The sequence below is a fragment of the Sebastes fasciatus genome, chromosome 4, assembly GCF_043250625.1.
Source record: "Sebastes fasciatus isolate fSebFas1 chromosome 4, fSebFas1.pri, whole genome shotgun sequence".
NCBI lineage: Eukaryota > Metazoa > Chordata > Actinopteri > Perciformes > Sebastidae > Sebastes > Sebastes fasciatus.
Genome location: NC_133798.1, coordinates 20,309,664 through 20,332,238, shown reverse-complemented (window position 1 = coordinate 20,332,238; position 22,575 = coordinate 20,309,664). Strand labels below are relative to the sequence as shown.

The window sequence follows — 22,575 nt, the reverse complement described above, 5'->3', positions numbered from 1 at the left end:
TCTGACACCAGCCTGAGGGCCAAAGTAATCACATTATTGTTCATTGCATGATTGCATACATGGAGCAGACAGGAAAATCAGTTTGTATAGAGTCTATACACGTCTATACTATAGACTGACTGGCAGCTCAATAACGCTTCATGTGCAGGTCAGGTGCATGTGATTCTCCCCTCTTGTCTCTCACCTATAGGCCGAGGCTTTAAATGATGTAGGAAGACATTCTCCAAAGCAGTTGTACCTTCAACTAGACTGACATACCCGGTATATTCATTTGTTTTAATAGACCCTAGGTGTAATTGATAACATTAATTATGACCCTGACCCTTTGAGGTGTGCCAGGGCTCTGGTATTGTGCATGCTGGCTCACTGGAATGGCCGTAACACACTAAATACAACAGGACCATAATCAAATGTATCAATTAGACCTGTGTTTATCCTGCGATGCCATGTCAAAATTGCTTGTTGTCTGTAGATTGAATTAAAAGACACAGCAAGATTCAGTCTTGGAATGTAATTAAGTACATTTATATTTACAAGTACCTCTTGTCCTTCGTTCCACTTTATACTTCTATTCTACTTCAATGCAGAAGGAACTGATTGTGTTTTTTACTCCACTACAATTATTGACAGCTTTAGTTACTTTACAAATTAAGATCGTTGAATACAAAACAAATGAAAAATGTACAAGTACAGCTATTAGTCAAGTCATCGATTGACAGAAAATTAATTGTCAACGATTTTGATAATCGTTTAAGTAAATTTTCATGTAAAATCATTTCATGGTTGCAGCTTCACAAACGTGAGGATTTGCTGGCATTTCTTACTGAATTTTTTACCAAACTATCAATTCATTAATCAATAAAAAAAATCTGCAGATTATTCCTTAAGTTCAATAATCATAATTAGTTGCAGTCCTATAGAAAAATTGTTTAAATAATTGCTCTGCCTCAACCAGCTATAACAGTAAAATCAATAAAATAAAAAAATAAATAAAAATGTATTTAAAATCCTGCTTTTACATTAATGCAAGAGTAGGAAATGATCTAATGATATAATATATAATAGAACTCACAGGGGGCATTTTTACTTTTACTTTTTATACTTTAAGTACACTTGAAAGTGTGATATTAGTCATTTGACTTAAGTAAAGGATCTATATACTTCCTCTACCACTGGCAAGATTTGATAGGAACAGATGGGGAACTGGCAGCATATTATAACGATCAGTCACTCTAGTTCTTGCAGCATCCAATGTTTTCATGAGACATACAAAGGAAATCTAGTGGCCACTATCTGATAGGTCTACTGGACAATGAACTGGGAGTTATATTGTATTTCCATTCCCTTGTTTTGCATTGTTCAGGGTCAGCTGTCTCTCTCTTCAGTCTGGGTGCCACTCAACAGGCCGGTGCCACTTTTACAATCATGCTCTGTCACTACAAGGAGAGACAAAAGGTGCTGCTCGCTCATCGGCTGTGGCGTCAGCTCCTCGCACAGAGCTGAAACTCTAAGTGCAGAATATTGACCAGTGACATTGTCCTCTCTGCTGGGACACTGTTTAAAGACAGAGTGACATCAGCTTGAAGAGAGCTGTGAGGAAATGCACCACAGCATCGCTCATAACATAAACCTGCTGCGATACAACTCACCGCCTGCAACATCTGGAAAACATTGAACCTCATCTTGTTGTGGGTGACTGTGCTCGTTCATGTCACAACCAGCGACTCTGCAGCTGAGGATCCACATTGAAAATCAATAGCGGGCCACATTCCACTGCGTGTGCAAATGCGTGCCTCCACATACACTTTCCTATAGTTGTTACATCATCACTCATGAGGAAAAAGTCATCAATAAGTTTAGGCAATGAGTAAATAAAGTGTGTAACGAGCACATGGATTATTCTGTGAATAAGCAGCTTACTTGTGGCTAAGGAAAATAAAAGTGTCTGCACACTTTACTCAAATAAATAGAGCATCACTGAGCTCAAAACAATATTTGATTTCCTCAGATGAAGTTTTCTGATTGCTGAAGTACTACTGATGGAAACAGATGGAATGAGAATGTGATTTTGTGGTGCTGATGTTGGTGACTCACAGGATGCAAAACCTCTGGTCGCAACACCTCACAGCATGTGACCAAGCAGCTGCTCCCTCTGCTGTGGACGCCCCTCTACTGCATTCAGCTGAGTGAGCAGCTTTACTTTACAGGAACTTAACAATAAGGAGGAATTTACCAAATTCAGGAGCCACTAGAGGAGAGGCAGATCAACAAGCAAATATTACATTTTTGAGATTTCTCTGTCATATCAGTTCGTCTGAATATTATATAACTCATGCTAAAATCTCTTGTTTTTTAACCTCACACTCCTTTATCATGCAGAATTTAAAGGATAAAAGAACATAAAACAAACATGAGGATGCTATAAATCGGACCCATCCCATCCTTAGTATTAACAACATCTGATGCATTTTTGTTTAGTAATTTTGCAAAAAGATTTTCAGCTGTAATCATTCATACACTAATGTAACGTTTTTAGGTCTCTAGCTCAATCTGAAACAACTCTATTGACATCAGAAGCCCCAGAAAACATTATACAGCCGTTTCACAAGCTGAGTGGCAATCCTTCTGATGAATAAACTGATCTCCATATATAAAATGTGTGCCCTTTTAAATTCCTCCACATTAAAGAGGACCTACTATGCTTTTGTGCTTTTCCCCTTTCCTTTAGTGTGTTTTTTTTAATGTATTTTATGCATGTGTTACGTGGTGATGTCACCAAGTAACACATTTGCATAATACCAGACTAGCGGCTAGTTTGGCACGCCCTCAAACAAAGCTAGTTAGAGCGGAGCTGGAGCGGAGTCTGAAGAGTTTGGTTCGGTTAACCAATCAGAGCAGATTCTAAATGTTGTAGTAGAAACCCAAAACACAAGTATGCGCCTGAAAATGAGCATAATAAGTCCTCTTTAAACGTCTGTATATACACAACTAAAACTGCACCAAATGAACAGAAAAAGAGAGCACGCATTACAGACAGTAAACAGGGGTCTATTTTATTTTGAACGAGTCTTTTAATTAATGCATTTCAAGTACTCCAAAAATTACATCTCTTTGCACAATACAATTTGAAATTTTTTTTTTTAGTAAAAATGTTCAAAGTGAACAAAAATTTCCGATACTGTATAAAACACAGTGAACATTAAAATCAGACAGTAGTATTACTTTTTAATCTTGTGTTCTTTCGGCCTACATCACCTACAACATTTCAACTCAATTTGGACATTTTTCAGTGCACGTTTATCTAAAAACTTTTTTTTTACCAAGACTACGAAATTAAAAAGAAAGTAAATTTACAGGCATTATTCTTCTGCTCTTCTACCCAAACCATGCCACAGGAGAACGAAGACAAAAATGAGAATGTAACATTAACTCCATCACCCTGAATTGTTTTTACCATTGATGATGGTGGAGGAAAGTATCAGAAGCAAAACTCCAGTTCAACTAGCACATATAATAACATAAATAACTTAGAGGAGAGGAAAGTTTGTCACATGTGAACATCTTTGAACGACTGGAATTAGAATACAAAAAATTAAAACGGATGTATCAAAATGTAATTTTTCATTTTCAAATGAAATGCAAATTTTCGAAGTACTGTACAAGTTTACATGTAAATCCGTCCAGGCTTAAAACAGGCGTGATCCAGCCTAGAAGATGAAATTTAAAAAGAGCTCCATTTTTGTACAGACATGAGAAGTTATAGCGACCGCCGACCTGCCTAATTCATCTGCCATGTGAAATAAACTATTGACTGTGAGACACATAATGTCCCCTCCAGAGCACACGTGTGACTATAACAACCATCAGGACAGTGTTGTAAGATATTAGTTGTGATTAGTATTGCATGCGTTTTAAAAATAATAATGCCAGGATAAAATAAAGTCAGAGCACAAAACGTCCTTTGCTGAATATATAATGCAAAATACCCAAGCTTTTTTTTTTTGTCTGTGCCAACTTTTCACCCACTTGTCAACTCCTATCTGTGGAGGAAATGTTTGCACAGTGAATAAATCATGAGATTTTGCACGACATATCACAACCAGATAATCAAATCCTTTTGGTTAGTGTCATCATGTTATTTACCAAAATGCCCCTCATGCTGTGCTGCAGCGAGGGGGGGGGGAGGAAGAAAAACACCTGAGGTCAAACAATCCAACAAAAAACAATCACCTTCATTTCTTCCATTTAAAGTGGCTCCAGGATCTTTACAGGTGCTTCCTGTACTTGCACAAAGATCAGCTGTATAAAGTGTTATGGCACGCTGACGTTAACTCAACACTGACGCCGGCACTCATGAGCTCTTAAGGGGATTCAGTCCGTGATGAAATCTGACCGGGAGATAAACTGCAGGTGAGTTTTTAAAAAAATAAAACAGCAGCTTGTGAAACTAGTGAACACACTGAGGAAACGTGTGAGTAGTGCGACAATACTGCTGCTCCTTCCGCTTGTTTTTAAGACTAACATTAATAGCTGTCAAAGTAAATAGTGTTGCGTGACATACAAACATTACAGACCTTGGTCAATTAATAGTCACATTTAATAAATGTGTCTGCATGCCCACATTGAAAAGTTCTTAGATTCGCTATCTGAAGAATAATAGAATGATTTTAATCTTACAATTTTTTTTGTACATCCACACCGGAGTCATTTTTAAATTTATTTCCACACTCATGTAAACTAACTCTGTAACATGATACACTCTCACTTCTAAACTACGCCACAGCAGCCTTCGCGTTGCCTCGTCTTCATATCTGAATCAGCTTCAGTTAGTGGTTATTCATTCTTCATCATCAAAAACAAATCGGTAAAGACAATAAAAGGTGTATCAAACTAAGTGACCTTCCCTTTCTGTTCCCATGACTCTTGAACCTCATCTAGCTTGTTACACAACATGAGCAAAACATGATGTTAGCAAGACAATTAAAAAAAAAAAAAAAAGATGAAAAAAGGGACCTTGAACAAAGAAGGCCTGAAAAAGTGGGATATGGTGAACTTGTTCAAATTCTAGCAACCTAACTAAAGTGAAAGAGATCCACCTGATTGGACGACCGCGACGAGAACTTGATGGCGCCAAATCCTCCACAGCAACGTCCAAGGAACTCATCACAACCAACATCACTCCTTCAATTATGTGTTAAAAGAGTCCTGAGAGCACTAACCGAAAAAATTAAAAGAAAGAAAGTGAAGAATTACACATTTACAGTAGAAGAAATAGTTTGTTTTCACTTATGATACACTAAATATGTACAGTCACATGCAGAAGACGGTCTGCACGAAGAGACCGGAGCCTGTGTCTTTTGCCGTTTTGACATGTGTAAATCACAAAAGTGCCGCAAAATCCCCACTGAGTGTGTCTCTCATTCCTGGCTAGAATGGCGAAAGAAAAAAAATCACGGAACAATTCACCAGCAGCCACGGGCGTGTCACTCAAGAAGACTTTGCAATAGAACAAAAAAAAAAACACATCACAGAATGTACTAAAGCTACACATGATTCCTTAACTCCTTGGCACTCCTTCAAAAAGAAAAAAAAAAAGGTGGAAAAGGATGCTAGATCGCACTGCATTGGAAATGGCTGATGGTCGAGTCCACTCCACAAAGAGCCAATCGAGTTGCTAGATAGTGTTTTCTCTTTTTCACGTGTCTGTCTTGTCTGTAAATGGAGGATATGACGATGACTAACAACCATGTCAGGCTTTTCTTTGGATGGAGTGACGCTTTTTGTTTCCCACTGTAGGCACAAGGAAGAGCCAAGGCATTGAGGGGAGGGGGACGGGATGCAGGGTCTCAGCGTCTCATCTGGCCCATCTGATAGTTCTCTCTGGGCTGACGGTGGTGCCTCTGGGGCTGTGCCTGCCGCTGAGGCTGCCTCTGGGGTTGCCGCTGGCCGCCGTGTCCGTGCTGGTGGGCGTGCGGGTGCTGAGACTGGTGCTGCACCTGGGAGTTAGCCTGCTGCTGCGCTCGCCGCCTCTTCAGAGTGCCTGTCGGGATAAAAGGCGGTTATTTGAGCTTGTTAAAGGACAGACTGCGGGTTTACTCCGAACTAAATTGCACCTACTGACACTGCTACTGATGCCTGCACTGCAATAACAACAATACTGCAAGTTCACCGCATGTCACACTGTGAGAGATGAGTCTAATAAAACTGTGGACACAGTCTGTACGATATCAATTTGGAGGCATGTCAGATGATGTGATGAAAGCATGGTGAATCGTAGAACTACAACAACAGAAAAACAGTTTCAACCATGATTATGGTTATTTAAATGTTTTTTCAAATCACTCATTTACTTTTATTATTTTATTTATTACAATTATTATTATTATTATTGTTTGGTATGTTTGTTTGGGTGCTTCTCCTTGATATTATTTTATATTTTTTATATTCTTCTTTTATTTTTCAAAAGAAATATTTATTTATTATTTATTTTTTCCCTTGCATAAAAATATTGCTTTTGGATTTACATATGATGATTATGTTATGGCATGTTCTTTGTCTTATTCATTGATATTGTATGATGCAATGATGTTGTATCTTGTAGAACAAAGTACACGTATGGTTTAATTGAGTCAATAAATAAAAAGTTTAAAAAATAAAACAGTTTCAAGCACACACGTAAACAACTTGCGTCATTCCTCTGCACCGCTCTCAAGTTTTGGCCATGGTGCTGCCACTTAACATTGAAACACCTCAAAAGAGGAGAGTGTGGACCCATTCCTGGTGGGTGAAATGCAATTCTGCACAGCAGCAGTCACATTGTGGGATTTTGGTCCTAAATATCCAACACTTTCAGAAGACTTTTTTGATTGTTGAAGCTCTAAATCATCCGGTATTCTTGTCTCACAGTGATCCAGGACCACTGATTTCACCAGGTTTCTCTCACTCTTGTCATCTTTTCCTCTGTGGCAGCCCAAACAGTGTATGATTGTCCCATGTTAACCAGTACGGCAATAAAGAAGATTCAATAAAGAGACTCGAGGTCCGTTCATTTAGGGCGTTCAGAATTTAAGTTGCAACAGGAAAAGATCCAGTAAGAGTTTATGAAAGAAAGAATAAATCAATCATTCATTTATGGGCGAGGGGTTAACACGGAACACAGTGAGGCGATAAAAGCCACTTCATTGTAGTCACAAAGCTGCCTTTCAGCCTGTGCAAACATGCCAGATTCAGTTTCTTCTGGAGTATAGTTTGGGTCTTATTTAAAAAGATTAAGTTCAATGCTGAAATTTGAAACCTACAACTGCTGTCAGGAAAGAGTTTCACCAACACTGAGACCATTGAATCCTGACTGCTTGTAATTGAATATGTACAAATTTAAGCTTATTGCACTGCAACGATCATCATATTTAGGGTTGTATCAGTATAGCGGTATTAAAATTGACAGTTATCATACTTTGTACATTTACTTATTTACAGTATTGAAAAAAAATTAAAACGTAGCTATGAATATTATATCCCATTTCTGCCGATAGATCCCCTGAAATGTTACACACTGTTCCTTTTAAAAGGTACAGACAGGAGCGGTCTGGCTGTGCTGTCACGCACCTACAGTATATTCATTGTTTATAATCATAGGACATTATTTTAAAAGCTCACAGCTGATGTTATTTTAGATTTATTGTTTAATTTAACATGCTATAGTACCACTAACATGTAAGCTATCATGCTTTAGTTGCATAACATATTATAGTTACATGCTATTTTTTTTTTTAAATCAGGTTTATAATTATATTTATTATAATTCTGTTTTCATTCCTTTAAGGGTCATTGTAACCGATGATATTGATAATATTAATAATGTAATACTGTATACCGTGATATTTTCTGAAATGGTTATGGTTGAAAATCTCATGTCTCCTCATTTCAGTATTTGGTGTAAAACCAAACATACCTGTAATTCTGCCTAATGTTTTTATTTATTGAGGCATATAAACATCTTAAAACAGATTATCTTTTGCTTTTTTCATACTATGCATGTGGCTTAACAGATGCAAAAACCAGAACATGTTATTTTTAGGGGATGGACACAATATCACAAACACCTTCAATACAGCATCCCTGCAACTACAAATGAACATGTTTCAGTGCAGTGGGGTGGCAGGTGGTACGTCCGTGTAAACAGGTTAACTGTTCGCAGACAACTTCAAAGATGACGTCGAACCATGCGTAACCATGTGTAACTATGTAAACAATATTTATAAATAAATAGATAAAAGTTACATTTCCTCTGGTGTGATTTATTTTCTTTGTAAATCTGTGGACTCACCTGGAAGTGGTTTGGGAGGGGGAAGTTTGGGGTTACTGCTTGGTGTATGCACACTACAGATCTTAATGAAGCCAGCCATGAGCATGATGAGGGCAATACCCATCAATAACACTGCCCACCAATGTGCCTAGAAAAGAGAATCAAGCACAAATCAAGCACAACCAACACATAATAATAGTAATAACAACTAATCATCCAATCCGAATCCAGAAGTTGATACGTACCACAATCCACTCTGCGATGTTTTCATAGAGCTCTGGGTTGAAGATGGCCTTCTTCAGCCTGGCCAGCGGTCCGTCTGCATCCACCAGACGGCACTTCATGAACACGTCACAGTAGCCCTTGAAGTCGTTGCACGGCGAGCCGGCGGGCAGCGTGGTCACTTTCTTATTGAAGAAACGAGTCAGACGCTCTGATCCTGTGCTGCTGCACGTGTTGGGATTCACTGTGGAGATGAATCACAGACAGTCAACACAATTCAAATGACAAAGATAAAATCTCAAGCATGTTTTATTAAAAAAAAAAACACACTAGTTATCATGGCAGGAAAAGGAAAGGGAAAGGAAAGGGTAAATGACTCACTTTTCTCCATGCAGCACACGTGGCATAGCTCAGTCTCGTCCTTGCCATCTTGGCTGGCACAGGTGCACGCCTCGAGCCCATACTTCTCACAGATGGAGCCGGAGCAACCCTGCGGGGGAGGAGCATGACGACAGGCGAGATCAGACGCTGACTGGTATGAATATAAAGTTGCTATGACGACCAGTTCTTCCAGGTGTAAAGTCTTCAGCCACTTACCCCGTTGAGGCAGACTTGAGTCTCTCCGTGGCAGGCGGTGAAGTTGGCCTTGGGCTCAGATGTGGGGCACGAGGAGCCGACTCCGTTACACATGCCCTGGTGAGCGCACTCTGACTCCTCTCGGCACTTCTCATTACGACCCTTGTACGAGCATTCGGCAGTACAACAAGGACCCTGGCTGGGACTGGTGGGAAACAGAAGAGATTGGTCAAGAATAGAGTTGTCACAATACCAGTAATTTAGCAGTGGATACCAATACCAGTGAAAGTCCACGATTCTCAATACCAATTTGATACCACGGTAAAAAAACAAAAGTAAAACTCTTGTCCTGCCGATTTCAACACAGATTTGTTGTTCACAATGTAGCATTATCAGGGGAAACATTTTGTACGTTCCCTGGATGTGTCGATAGAGAGTTTACTACGTCCCAAACACATTTTCTATCATCCCGGGGATGATGGGATGCCGTTAGTCTTGAGTCCTGATGGTACCTTCGGTACTGTAGAAAAATGAGTACCGAGTAGCTTCAGAATTTTGGCATCGACTTGGTACCAAAGTATCGGTTCTCATGACATCCCTAGTCAAGAATGATCACAAATGAGCTGCCAGATCTTCCTTATGAAACATCAAAATGGTCAGGCAAAAACAAAAAACACAAAAATAACATCTACATCTACCTGCAAACTTTGTTGGGCTTTAATTTGCACTTCTTGTTGTCAGGCTGGTTGGCGTCATAGCAGCACTGGTCCTTGCACTGATCGCTGTAGCCACAGTCACACTCCTCTCCAGGCTCCACCAGGCCGTTACCACAGATGGGCTGGCCAGACTCTGTTTGGGGAAGGACAAATAAACATTGAGTTCCCAAAAATTGGAACATGTTTCATATTTTGACTTATTGTACTGCAGGCTAAAAGTGTATGGGAAATCAGACAAAGACTATGAAAACAGTCTCATTACAAAACAAAACCAAACAAGTATTGTTCTGTGTTGCTGCAATAAACAGGAAAACAAAATCAAAGTCTTCAAACAGAATCGGAGCCTTGAGAGAGTCCGATGCAACATTAAACTCAAACAGACATTCATCGTTAGTTTGTTTGAGGAAAGGCAAAAACATAATGCAGTACGGGTGTACCAAGAAGAAGATCAAAATCTAATATTTTCCCAGTCATACCAGCCAAGATGGATATGCATAAGACGTCAAACAACAGCATATGCAACATAGATTAAGCTTTTAAATATATATTACATGCTTTTTTAATGCTTCTGATTTGACAGTTGTATTAAGAGACACTTGCAAAAAGAAAAAAAAAGATCACAAGGAAAAATCCCACGATATGCCAAATACTGTCAGTAAAAATAACACTGGGCTAAAGCCAAGATTGCCTTTCCAAGCTGATACCAGCCAATATGTTGGTGCCTCTCCAGTTGCCTGAATTAAATCACTAATTGGGGCACTGGGGTTAAAATCTCCCATACTCAAAGCAGAATCAGAATAACACTGTGGTTTGAATTTACAAAAGCTCAAGTCTGACATTTAAGATGAAAACAGTAAAACGTACCGACAAAACAGTTGCCTCTCTTCTTCTCCAGCACCTGGCTAATGTTGCGTACGCTGCATACGGAGAACTTATTATTGTTGAGCTTGTCTCCTGACGTTGCTCTTGCATACATGATATAATTGCCCTTCTCCTTCTTGTCTTGGCTCTTGGATTCTCCTGGGGTGCACTCGGATCCAGAGTCATGCTGAGAATGAGAAAAAGAAAAAAAAATCGCAGGTTAAAAGAAGTGTGAGAGCCTAATAAATTCCTTCTCACCGCGCATAAATGTGGCACATCCAAGTAACTCACCGGGGAGCCAAAGTTGTGTCCTACTTCATGTGCAAACGTGATATGGGAGACTTTTGGAGGAACGTGGGAGGCATAGTTCTGTACAGTGATTATACCGGTGTTGAGAGACTTCTTTTTTCCGTCTGAGTACAGCTTGCTTTTTTCACAGATTCCTCCGGAGCTCCCTGCGAAAGAAAAACACACTTTAGAAACAAACTTTCTTCCAAAACACAGCTACAAACAGGATGGATTTTGCTCATTAAAAGAGGGATAACCTGCTTAATGTAATGACAATCTTTCAATGAATGTCCAGATGACATAATGCCGTACTTCAAAGAATAATGAGCGTGATTCATCAACATGTTTACAGAACAGGTTAAATTCAAATTGTGTCATCGTCAGCAAGAGACACATAACCACCCATAGTTAATTAAGAATGTAGCACAGAAAACATCTCAGTTACTATTTCACTAGTAACAGAGTGCCACCAATATGTGGCTACTAGAGCCATAATGAAAATCATTGGGAATCATCCCATCTGCATATTGTCTGAGTTGATACTTGAAGCTGCAGTTGGTTCTCAACAGTCTGAATCAGCATTTGCAATCCCAAACACCACTGACACTACAGTATAGGGTTGGGAATCACCAGAGGCGTCAAGACACAATATTATCACGATACTAACGTCAAATCCGATCTTATTGCGATTTTAAACATTTTGTGATATGCCGAGTGTTGCGATAAGATATATTGTTATTCAACTGTAAATTATGCAGTTTGTCAACATCTGTTTTATCTAATAAGATAAAGTTTTCACTCTGTTCATGTCAGAGTTTTCATTCACATATCTTGAGGTCAGAGGTCAAGGGACCCTTTGAAAGCGTAACTTTGGAGCGTTATTTACCGTTCTTCCCGACAAGCTAACATGACATGGTTGGTACTAATCGATACCTTAGATTTTCTAGTTTCATATGATACCAGGATCTTCACTCTAGCTTTAAGACTGACTGACATTACAACCTCTGAAAGACAGAATAGCGGCCGGTTAATAGTGTACTGTATATAATAAAAGATCGATACTTGACGTCAGTCTATCGATACAATATTGCCACGCAAAATATCTATGATATGATATCGACCACTATGCTGTATACATTTTTTCCCCCACCTTTACTAGGGCCATAATGAAAACCTCTGGGAATCATCCCATCTGTATATTGTCTGAGTTGATATTTGAAGCTGCAGTTGGTTCTCATAACAGTCTGAATTAGCATTTTCAATCCCAAACACCACTGACACTTTTCCTTGTTGGAGCTGCAGTGTGAAATAAGTCACAATTAAAACTGTAAATCACGATTCTTCCCAAGAATAACCTCATATTCACAAAGACTGTGTGTCCCTAATGATAATGTGCATACAACCCAATACAATGAATATTATACATTGCGTTATACGTTAAAAATAGGACTGATTATTTGCAGTTTCTTATCACTGATGACTGTGTTTCAGTACCTGAAGGGGCTCCCACCCAGGCCAAACCCAACACCCCGTCATCAAAGTCTCTGTCGGTGAAAACGTAAGCCAAGCAGTAGTCGTCGTGGTTCTGCTCCGAGTTCAGCTCCAGGAACTTCTCCACGCCGATGTTGGCAAAGCGGAACGGGTTGGACCGGTCCCTCTCATCACTGGTGGTGTTTATCTACACAAGAGGATGATTATGATGAAGAGTTCAGAGGGAAGAAGTGACCAAATCTAAAAATCAACACAAGACTTAAAATCAGACTTACTCTGATCCTTTTCACCATGAAGCTGATGTTGCGAATGCCCATGAAGTCTGTGCCCTGATAGATAGCATCGATGGCCTTGACATGACTGGAGATCTGAAAGAGTAAGACATAACAAAAAAAGCTTCAACTACAAGTTTACTGTACTCTACTACTCTACTGTGTTTTGTCCACCTCAGCCTGCTAATGTTGCAGCGTGGTTTCCCACAGCCGGCTTCTCTAGAGTACGAGTGAAAATTGGAATGTGTGAATGATATCATTCCAATAATAATTAGCCTTTATACTCTGGTGTATGATGTTAACGTTGGTTAAAAATGTGCCTCTCCACCAACGTCAGACAAAAATCCTACATACTGACGGTGTAAATCTAAGTCTAACAGCACCACAGTAGCGTGTGTTAAGTGAGTGACAGTGAGTGTTTATTACCTGAGCAATGACCGCCTCTCGGGTCTTGTAGTATTTGAAGAAGAGGTGGTCAGTCTGAATGAAAAGCTGGCAGGTGTTCTTCTCAACCTGGGCCATCCTCTTCTTCCTCAGCAGCACGGGGTCATTAAAGCCCGCCTCGGTGTTGAGCTCCTGGTGTAAGGAGATGGAGAGGAGGAAAGACACAGTTAAATAAAACATATATATAACACTTTCAACCAAACAGTGGCTAAATGAATAATGTCCGGTATTTTTAGGCTGTGGTTATGCAGCTGCAGTATGTTCATGATCTGCAACTCTATTGCTATGGAACATGTGCTGTAAATATCACAAGAAATAATAAGAGCAAAAGCACACTAACTGTCCAATTAAAGGAATTGGGAAACATATATAAGAAAGAAACATCAATATATATTTATATAACTAATAATAATATTATAATTCCTGGTTCATGTGGTATAAATTGAACAAGGTCATATCGGGCTACCATCTTTGTTTGGATTAGAAAAAAAGAGGTTAAAAATCTTTTTTGTCGGGCAGTAGACTGAATATTTATTCATAGAGATGTTCAGAAGTCTATGACGTTTCTGGGATTATATTCAGAACAGCAGTAAGTGTTGTTAAATGGCCTTCAGGGTTTTTCAAAGGTTGATAGACAGTGACATTAATCTAGCTTTCCTTGATGCACGGAGACCAAAGAGATCCGCATCAGCTCCTCTCAAATGAAAAGAAATGTGAAACTTCTTATGAAGACTGGCTCGTCTAACTAAACCACATGCTATTATATATTCATTCACGTAATTTCACAATATACCAAGAAGGTTTTTATTAGAGAAAGTAGTTCCAAATGTAAGTAGTTACTATTATACATGTCTTGCATTGTATTTATATATGAAAGTGTTTGATGAGAAACAAATATAAGGCCAACAAGTGTGGCCAACCCACTGACTATGCAGACAATACAGAAAACCCAGCAAAGTCACAATTAACTAATGTTTGAGTAGTAGGGCTGTCAACTGATTAAAATATTTAATCGTGATTAATTGCAAATGAATCGCATATTTTTTATCTGTTCAAAATGTACCTTAAAGGGAGATTTGTCAAGTATTTAATACTCTTATCAACATGGGAGTGGACAAATATGCTGCTTTATGCAAATGTATGTATATATGTATTATTTAAATCAATTAACAACACAAAACAATGACACATATGGTCCAGAAACCCTCACAGGTACTGCATTTAGCATAAAAAATATACTCAAATCATAACATGGCAAACTGAAGCCCAACAGGCAACAACAGCTGTCAGTGTGTCAGTGTGCTGACTTGACTATGACTTGCCTCAAACTGCATGTGATTATCATAAAGTGGGCATGTCTGTAAAGGGGAGACTCGTGGGTACCCATAGAACCCATTTTCATTTACATATCTTGAGGTCAGAGGTCACGGGACCCCTTTGAAAATGGCCATGCCAGTTTTTCCTTTGCCAAGATTTAGCGTAAGTTTGGAGCGTTATTTAACCTCCTACATGACAAGCTGGTATGACATGACTGATACCAATGGATTCCTCAGGTTTTCTTATTTTATATGATGCCAGTATCTTCACTTTAGCTTACTGAGCCCGCTACAACCTAAATGTCACATGTTACAATATACAATATTTCCTGGGGAATTATATTTTTATGGACATTTGCTGTTTGTTGCGTATTTCAGGTTCTGAGTTTTAAGATTATAACAAGAAACAAGACATTACTTCATACATCCGTAATTTAGACAAAAAAGTACAAAACCTTTAACAAAATAACAACTTTTTCCTGCTATTGTGATGAGCTACTAATTAACCGTGTAGACATCCATTAATTGAGCTGAGCTAGGCTACTCTCACCACTAAACATAACCTCAAAGGGCACACAGAGACTGAAAAAAGGCATCCATGGGTATCTCTGACCCTGACTAAGAAAGAAAAAAAACCGATTCCTTTAATAGACACTGTGAGGGTTTACTGTGGTGTGTGGTGAAGTTCACCTTGGGTGGCTCCACCACGGCTGAGGCTTGGAACTTCTTCATCTTTTCAAACACGGAGCTATCAGCGCAGCCTCCCTCTGGGCCGTACTTGTGCGGGTAGTCTGAGTGAGAGAGGCAGACACAACACAGTTAGGATTATGGGAGACAATGTCAGCTACTTAACCCCCTGAGTCTCTCTCTATTTCTGGCGCTATTCATGATCAGCTAATGGATGTACTTACACGCCACTTGAGCCTAGCTTTGCTATGTGAGCTGTTACTTTTTTTGTCGCTCTCATTAGCGATTCCTCTCACATTCCTGTTTGATTTGCCCCTCAGCCACATGCTATATGTACACAGATGATTTGAAATTAGGGGGTGGCAGTGTATGCTCGGTGCTCACTATCAGTAACAACATTGTAAAGACTGCTAAAATGAGCCTGTAGCCTGGGAGAAAGATCATGTTACTCAGCTAATGAGCACCGCGGGTATCTCTGCTCCCCGGGGGGCGATCACACCAGTCTGCCTCCTTCAGCTGAGCCGCCCTAACCTTGCACTTCCCCGATCACACATTTACATATGCGTGCATCTAATTACACATACTCAATGATTACGTCCTGTCAAAGTGTTTGTGTAGGTGAAGTTGCTGGGGACTCACGTATGTCGTCTTCGTGATAGATGACCGAGTGGAAGGGCACGTCTTTGCCCTCCAGGTATCTCTCAATAGGCTCCACGTAGTAGGTGCCCTGGTAGCTCTGAATGAAGCCCTCAAACTTACCGTCCACAATGGAGCCATGAGTCAGGGTGCCTTTCTCACCTGGGAACCAAATTACAGAGGTATAGGTGTCAGAGGATTCACACAAGATCACTGCAGCGGTACAATAAAACTAGGGCTGTCAAAGCTAACACGTTAATGAAAACTTGTGAAAACGGCACTAATTTCTTTAACGCATTATCACAATTTGCGTTACCAACCATGTCATACTAGCTTGTCGTGAAGGACACTAAATAAATGCTCCAAACTTCCGCTAAATTTTGGTGAGGCAAAACTGGCATGGCCATTTTCAAAGGGGTCCCTTGACCTCTGACCTCAAGATATGTGAATGAAAATGGGTTCTATGGGTACCCACGAGCCTCCCCTTTACAGACATGCCCACTTTATGATAATCACATGCAGTTTGGGGCAAGTCATAGTCAAGGCAGCACACTGACACACTGACAGCTGTTGTTGCCTGTTGGGCTTGAATTTGCAATGTTATGATTTGAGCATATTTTTTATGCTAAATGCAGTACCTGTGAGGGTTTCTGGACAATATTTGTCATTGTTTTGTGTTGTTAATTGATTTCCAATAATAAATATATACATACATGTTGATAAGAGTATTAAATACTTGACAAATCTCCCTTTATGGTACATTTTGAACAGATAAAATGTGTGATTAATTTGCAATTAATTATGGAAAATCATGCGATTAATCGCGATTAAATATTTTAATATATTGACAGCCGTAATTAAAACAATTAAATTAAAATGAGAAGGATGGTGTTACCGTAGATTTCTCCAGTGTAGATATGAGAGGTATCAAATGGAATCTCGTCTCCTGAAACATCCACCTTGAAGTCTTGGGCAAACAAGGTGGTGTCCCTTTTCATTCGTAAATTAAAATGCCTGAAAACAAAGAAATGACACAATAGGCAATAGAAAAAAATACAAGACATTTGAATGTGATGAGAGGTTACAACAAGTTTGTTTCTGAAACGGTCTGCTGATATTATTCAGGTCACAGAGTGTGAGCCTATAGATTTGAGTGTGGATCTGAATTTGGCCTCACTTTGGGAGGTAAGCACTATTCAAGAAAAAGGAAAATGCAAATGAGCGGGGGAAAAAAGGTGACAGGAAGGGCCAGGTTTGGCAGAGAAAAAACATTGTTGTTTTCTGTTGCGGAAGGGAAAATGCAGTCTTATCTTGTAAGAGAGGCAACAGAAAATTAGGACATCTTGAAACAATGCTGTTTTTTTGTTAATCAAACATATGGCAGGGAAACAAAGATGCTACAGTAAATCTTGGGTTTCATGTAACACCTACACAGTGCTCTTATTGTTTGCTGTTCTGTAGGTCAGACAGCAGTTAAAGTAATTGCAAGAAAACAGGGGTCTTTGTAGAATTTAGATCAGAAAATGATGGTAAAACTCAACATGATGTCACATAAATCTGGTGTAGAGAACATATTGTACCACAATTATTTTCTGTTGAGACTTATTCTCCGGGGGGAAAATGTAAGGTACAAACACGTTCATACACAATACCAGCAAGCAGAAGCTGGATGGCGTGCTGCAAATTAAACGTAAGAATTTGAGTTGTGTCTCGAGCTTTGCTGTGAATTCAAAGGAAAAGAAGCTGACGCATTCCTGCTTTTCAAAAGGAACAGACATCTTCCTTCTGTGTGTTTGTTTGCACAGCTCTTATTGTTCTCTTCCCTATTAAGCAGCTTCAGAGTTTGGGAACAGCAGGCCCTGCTACAGGCAGGACGATAAACAGCCTTTGCCAAGCTCCCAGCCAGATGGTCTTGACTTTGTCATGGAGAGTGTGGACACTTTCCATCAAACAACACCACCTCTTCAAAATGCTGGATGAAGAACCACAACAAAGACTACATGTCTCCAACCATCCATCCATCCATCTTCTTTAGCTTGAAGGGGTTCCCACCCAGGTATCAAGTGTACAGAAACACCCGATACATCACAGGGCTAACTAACATACACACCAACATATTAACTGTTTCTATTTCACCTGACCTGCATGTGTTTAGATTGTGGCAGGAAATCAGAACAAACCCACACCAGGGCTGCGACTAACAATCATTTTTATTATCGATTCAGCTGCTGATTAACCTTCTGAATGAATTGATTAAATGTTTGGAAAAAAATTAAATTTTCAAATAGCTTGTTTTGTCCAACTAACAGTCCAAAGCCCCAAAATGATCAGTTTACTATACTGTGACATAAGTCAAAGAAAAGCAGGAAATCCTCACAAATGAGAAGCTGTAACGAATGTCTGGCATTTTGCATTATCAAAAATAGTTGCGAGTTAATTTCCTGACAATCAACCAGTTGATTCATAATTTTTGCTCTAATGGAGACTATAGAAACGGCCAAGAAAGAACCGAGGCTGAGATTTAAAATCCATCCTCACCACACAGCCAAGGTGATAACCCTGACTACGATTTCATAAAACAGGATTAAATGTAAACAACTGTCAATCACACTGCAAATCTCTGCTACGGCTGACCTCCGCCTTTAATCATAAACAATGTAGGCAAGCATAGGGGATGAGTTTTGCAAATAAATAAGACAGACAGGCAAATAAAGATATAGATGAGAAGACCTAAAAATAGACAGAGATCCAGACAGAATTTCCCTTCAGGTTAATATCTGGAAAACTGACAAACCTTCCATGGGCGTGAAAATCTAAATGAAGGAACTTGTCTTCATGAGAGAGCGCCCTCTTGGCCCGCTGATGGTTGCTGTGCAGAAGCTCCGTGTCGTAGGACAGGCCTTCATAGTGACGGATGTACTTGTTCAGGGGATTTCTATAGTGTCCTGTGGGAAAAGAACAGAGGAACTCAGCAAAAACAAGGAAAATACATCCAAGTCCATGAGTTTGTAATTTGGTACCACAGTGTGTCTGTCACTATTTTTAGTAAATGGCAGAGAAACTGAAACTCTAGCATTTTATGTTAGGCGATATATTTCAAGCATTAGTTACTCTGATTTCAGTCTTTACCGTGCCATGTTTTAGAGTAAGTAACTGAGGTATGGCACATATTAGGGATATTTTAGGTGCCCAAAAAAACAGATGATCAGGCAGATGTTTGACAGAGAGGATTAAAATGAGGGAAACCGACAGCAAATGTTTTAAAATTCAGCTAAATATGTTTAAGTCAAACGGATGCCAGTTTTAGAGCTCTGCTTAACAACATCCCCCAGTGTCACAGCATAATTATTTCGCCACCAGAAGAGTGGGTGGTGGGCTCGAAAAAAAAAAAAAAAAAAATCCCACCCATTTCACCAACTGCTTCACGCTCAAAAGCAGTCTGACAAGCTCCATTTCAAGAAAACATAGTAATTTTGTTCAGGCTTTCTAAGTCCTTCTGAAAGTGACTTTGTTGTTGATGTTAAGACAGTAAACTGAACATACTGGTGAGTCTGTAAGATCAAATCTTTGCCCCATAACATATAAACCAAGAGAAAATATTTCCAGTAAATACAGTATATGTAATTAGTACTGTCTGACAGGTAATTATGCCTGACTAAGTGAGCCATAAATTATAGGATTCAGTGTAAGAAACATCTGTAAGTAGACGCGGCTTCAGCTACTTCTCTGTTCATGTAAAGTATGAAATATTTAAATGTCACATTGAATTTTTCATTGAGGTTACTATGAGAAGGGAAAGCCACCACTATTCTGAAATAGATTAATTTCTCAAAGCCTACAATAAATAGGATGATAATACACATTTCTGTGATATACAAATCATCCTGAAATATTCCAAAACCTATACACAACAACATAAGATTGATAACATGACATGTTAAAGCACATAAAATAGATCTTTTGATGTTTATTTTACCACACGAGGTGGCCCTATTAAGTGGAAAAAGTTATGTATGCTACTTTGACAGTTTGACAAAGGAAACCACTCGAGATTTAAAATATTTCTGATTGTCAAATATAAATATGGACCCTACAACTGAAATACTTTTACAGAAGTACATTTAAATCAGCTTATTTTATTTTACTAGTAAACGATTTAAAAGCACAGTATAGCAGGTATATGATGCCATAACAAGGTACATAACAAGTCAATACAGCATTTTACAGAAGGGCAAAAAAAAAAATAATACAAACTATTTACAATATAAGTTACTGAATCCAAACAGTAGCTACATTAATTAAGAGATAATACCAGTAAAACACAGCATTAACACAAGTCCCAATACAGAAAATGATGCCAGCAAACCTGAAAACATGTGTCATAGAGATAATAAACCCTGACATGGGTGTACCAAGATATGGCCTACAATAAATAGGACGATAATACACATTTCTGTGATATACAAATCATCCGAAATATTCCAAAACCTATACAAAAGATTGATAACATGACATAGTGAAGCAGTTAATTTTACCACAAGAGGTGGCCCTATTAAGTTAAAAAAGTTATGACTGCTACTTTGACAGTTTGACAAAAGAAACCAGCTAAAATATTTCTGATTGTCAAATATAAATATGGACCCTACAACTGACACACTTTTATAGAAGTACATTTGAGTCAGCTTATTTTACTAGTAAACGATTTAAAAGCACAGTATAGCAGGTATATGATGCCATAACAAGGTACATAACAAATCATTTTTACAGAAGGGCAATTTTGTTCACAAAAAAATCATACAAACTATTTTCAATATAACTTACTGAATCCAAACAGTAGCTATGTTAATTTAGAGATATTCGAGTAAAACACAATAAATAGGATGATAATACACATTTCAGTGATATACAAATCATCTGAAATATTCCAAAACCTATACAAAAGATTGATAACATGACGTGGTGAAGCACATAATATATATATTTTGATGTTAATTTCACCACTAGAGGTGGCCCTATTAAGTGAAAAAAGTTATGACTGCTACTTTGACAGTTTGACAAAAGGAAACCAGCTTTGAGATTTAAAATATTTATGATGTCAAATATAAATATGGAGCCTACAACTAACATACTTTTATAGAAGTACATTTGAATCAGCTTATTTTATTTTAGGCCAGGCAGCTTTATTTGTAAAGCACATTTCAGCAACAGGGCAATTCAAAGTGCTTTACTAAGACATAATTAAAACAGCTATAAAAACATGAAAACATTAAAGATTAGAAAATAAAAACAAGCTAAAAATAAAAGCTAGGATAGAAACTAAAATAGAGTATAACACACAAGAGTAAAAGCTCTAGTTCAGTATAAGATCATTATCTGGTTTAATAAAAGGCAGCAGCAGCAAACATGAAAGTTTTAAGCTTTGATTTAAAAGAACTAAGAGTGAGGTTTCTGGGAGCTTGTTCCAGATATTTGGTGAATAAAAACTGGGGAAAAAAACTGAAGAACTGCTTCTGCATGTTTAGTTTTAGTTTGAAGTCACAGTAGCCATATATAGCAGGTATATGATGCCATAACAAAGGTACCAAACAAGTCAATACAGCATTTTACAGAAGGGCAATTTCACTCACAAAAAAATCCTACAAACCATTTACAATATAACTTACTGAATCCAAACAGTAGCAACATGAATTGAGTTAATTGATTAATAGAGATAAAACCAGCATTAACACCAGTCCCAACACAGAACATGATGCCAGCAAACCTGAGAACTTGTCATAGAGAGGATAAACCCTGACACATGTTACCCTGCAGGTAACTTAACAACAGTTGCTATGGTGATTATATGATAAAGGCTAGCGGCTACAGAGCTGTATAGCTAACACAAAGCTCTCGGTGCGTTAACCCAGTCGGCATCTCCATCTTCTCATAACAATGGCTGTCGGCGCTGTTCACACGATAACAACAAAAACCAGACTCAAACCTGACAATAAAAACGGTGACAACACGCAGAAATAACTCCTCAATATGGAGTTAATTCAATCCACCGCACGAATCCAAGTCATCTTTTCCTCTACATGTGATCCGTTAGGTTGGAGGAAGACGGTAAAAAGGGTGCAGTCCTCTTCATAACAAGCAGGCCCTGCTGCTAGCTGCTGCTCGCTAACGGTAGCTACCACCAGCTAGTCTTTCTGCTCCTCAGCTTCATGCATTCAACACAACTTGTCTCTATTAAAAACAGCCGCACTCACCTTGGGTGCAGTTTAGGAAGTAGCCGACAAGGAAAACTTTAAGAAGAAGCATGTCTGGTAGATCCATTGTTAGAACATTTGATAGCGTTTGTACTTTATTGTCCTACTTAGATTAGAGAGGCGCAGCCGCCCTGTGTGTTTATTGCACCTTCCTCTCTCTCTCATCGCCTCCTCTCTCTCTCTCGCTCTACAGCGTCATGACGTCAGACGCACGGGTATCCCTTCCCCCAAATGCATCCATGATCCATCCAGGCCCTGCATTCATTACAGCATCACACTATGGGCCTGCTGGGTGTAATGTAATGTCTGCAATATATATATATACATCTTTTCTCCACCATTATAGACACATTAGAAAACAGGAAAATAATACCAAAGTTATCTTTTAATATATCAGTTTAGTTTAGTTTATTAGTTTATTATATCGTGGACAATCCCAATTTATTGACTGTAGCAATAACAGTAAAAAGGGCAGCTTTAGCCAACATGGCTAATATCCAGCTGTAGTCCCCG

General features: G+C 38.8%; 1 protein-coding gene across 1 annotated transcript; it reads right to left on the bottom strand.

Annotated features, from left to right (window-relative positions):
• Window positions 1–3,032: 3,032 nt before the first annotated feature.
• On the bottom strand, window positions 3,033–22,257 carry LOC141766093 (disintegrin and metalloproteinase domain-containing protein 10-like). The gene is made up of 16 exons (XM_074632613.1): window positions 22,063–22,257; window positions 18,609–18,759; window positions 16,710–16,828; window positions 15,818–15,976; window positions 15,182–15,282; window positions 13,158–13,307; window positions 12,735–12,827; window positions 12,463–12,646; window positions 10,972–11,135; window positions 10,684–10,867; window positions 9,802–9,952; window positions 9,125–9,308; window positions 8,909–9,017; window positions 8,551–8,771; window positions 8,327–8,453; window positions 3,033–6,040 (listed from the first exon to the last, which is right to left on the bottom strand). Exons 1-16 carry the CDS (start codon window positions 22,127–22,129, stop codon window positions 5,847–5,849), a joined length of 2,358 nt encoding a protein of 785 aa, XP_074488714.1. The 5' UTR covers window positions 22,130–22,257; the 3' UTR covers window positions 3,033–5,846.
• Between the last annotated feature and the right edge of the window lie 318 nt (window positions 22,258–22,575).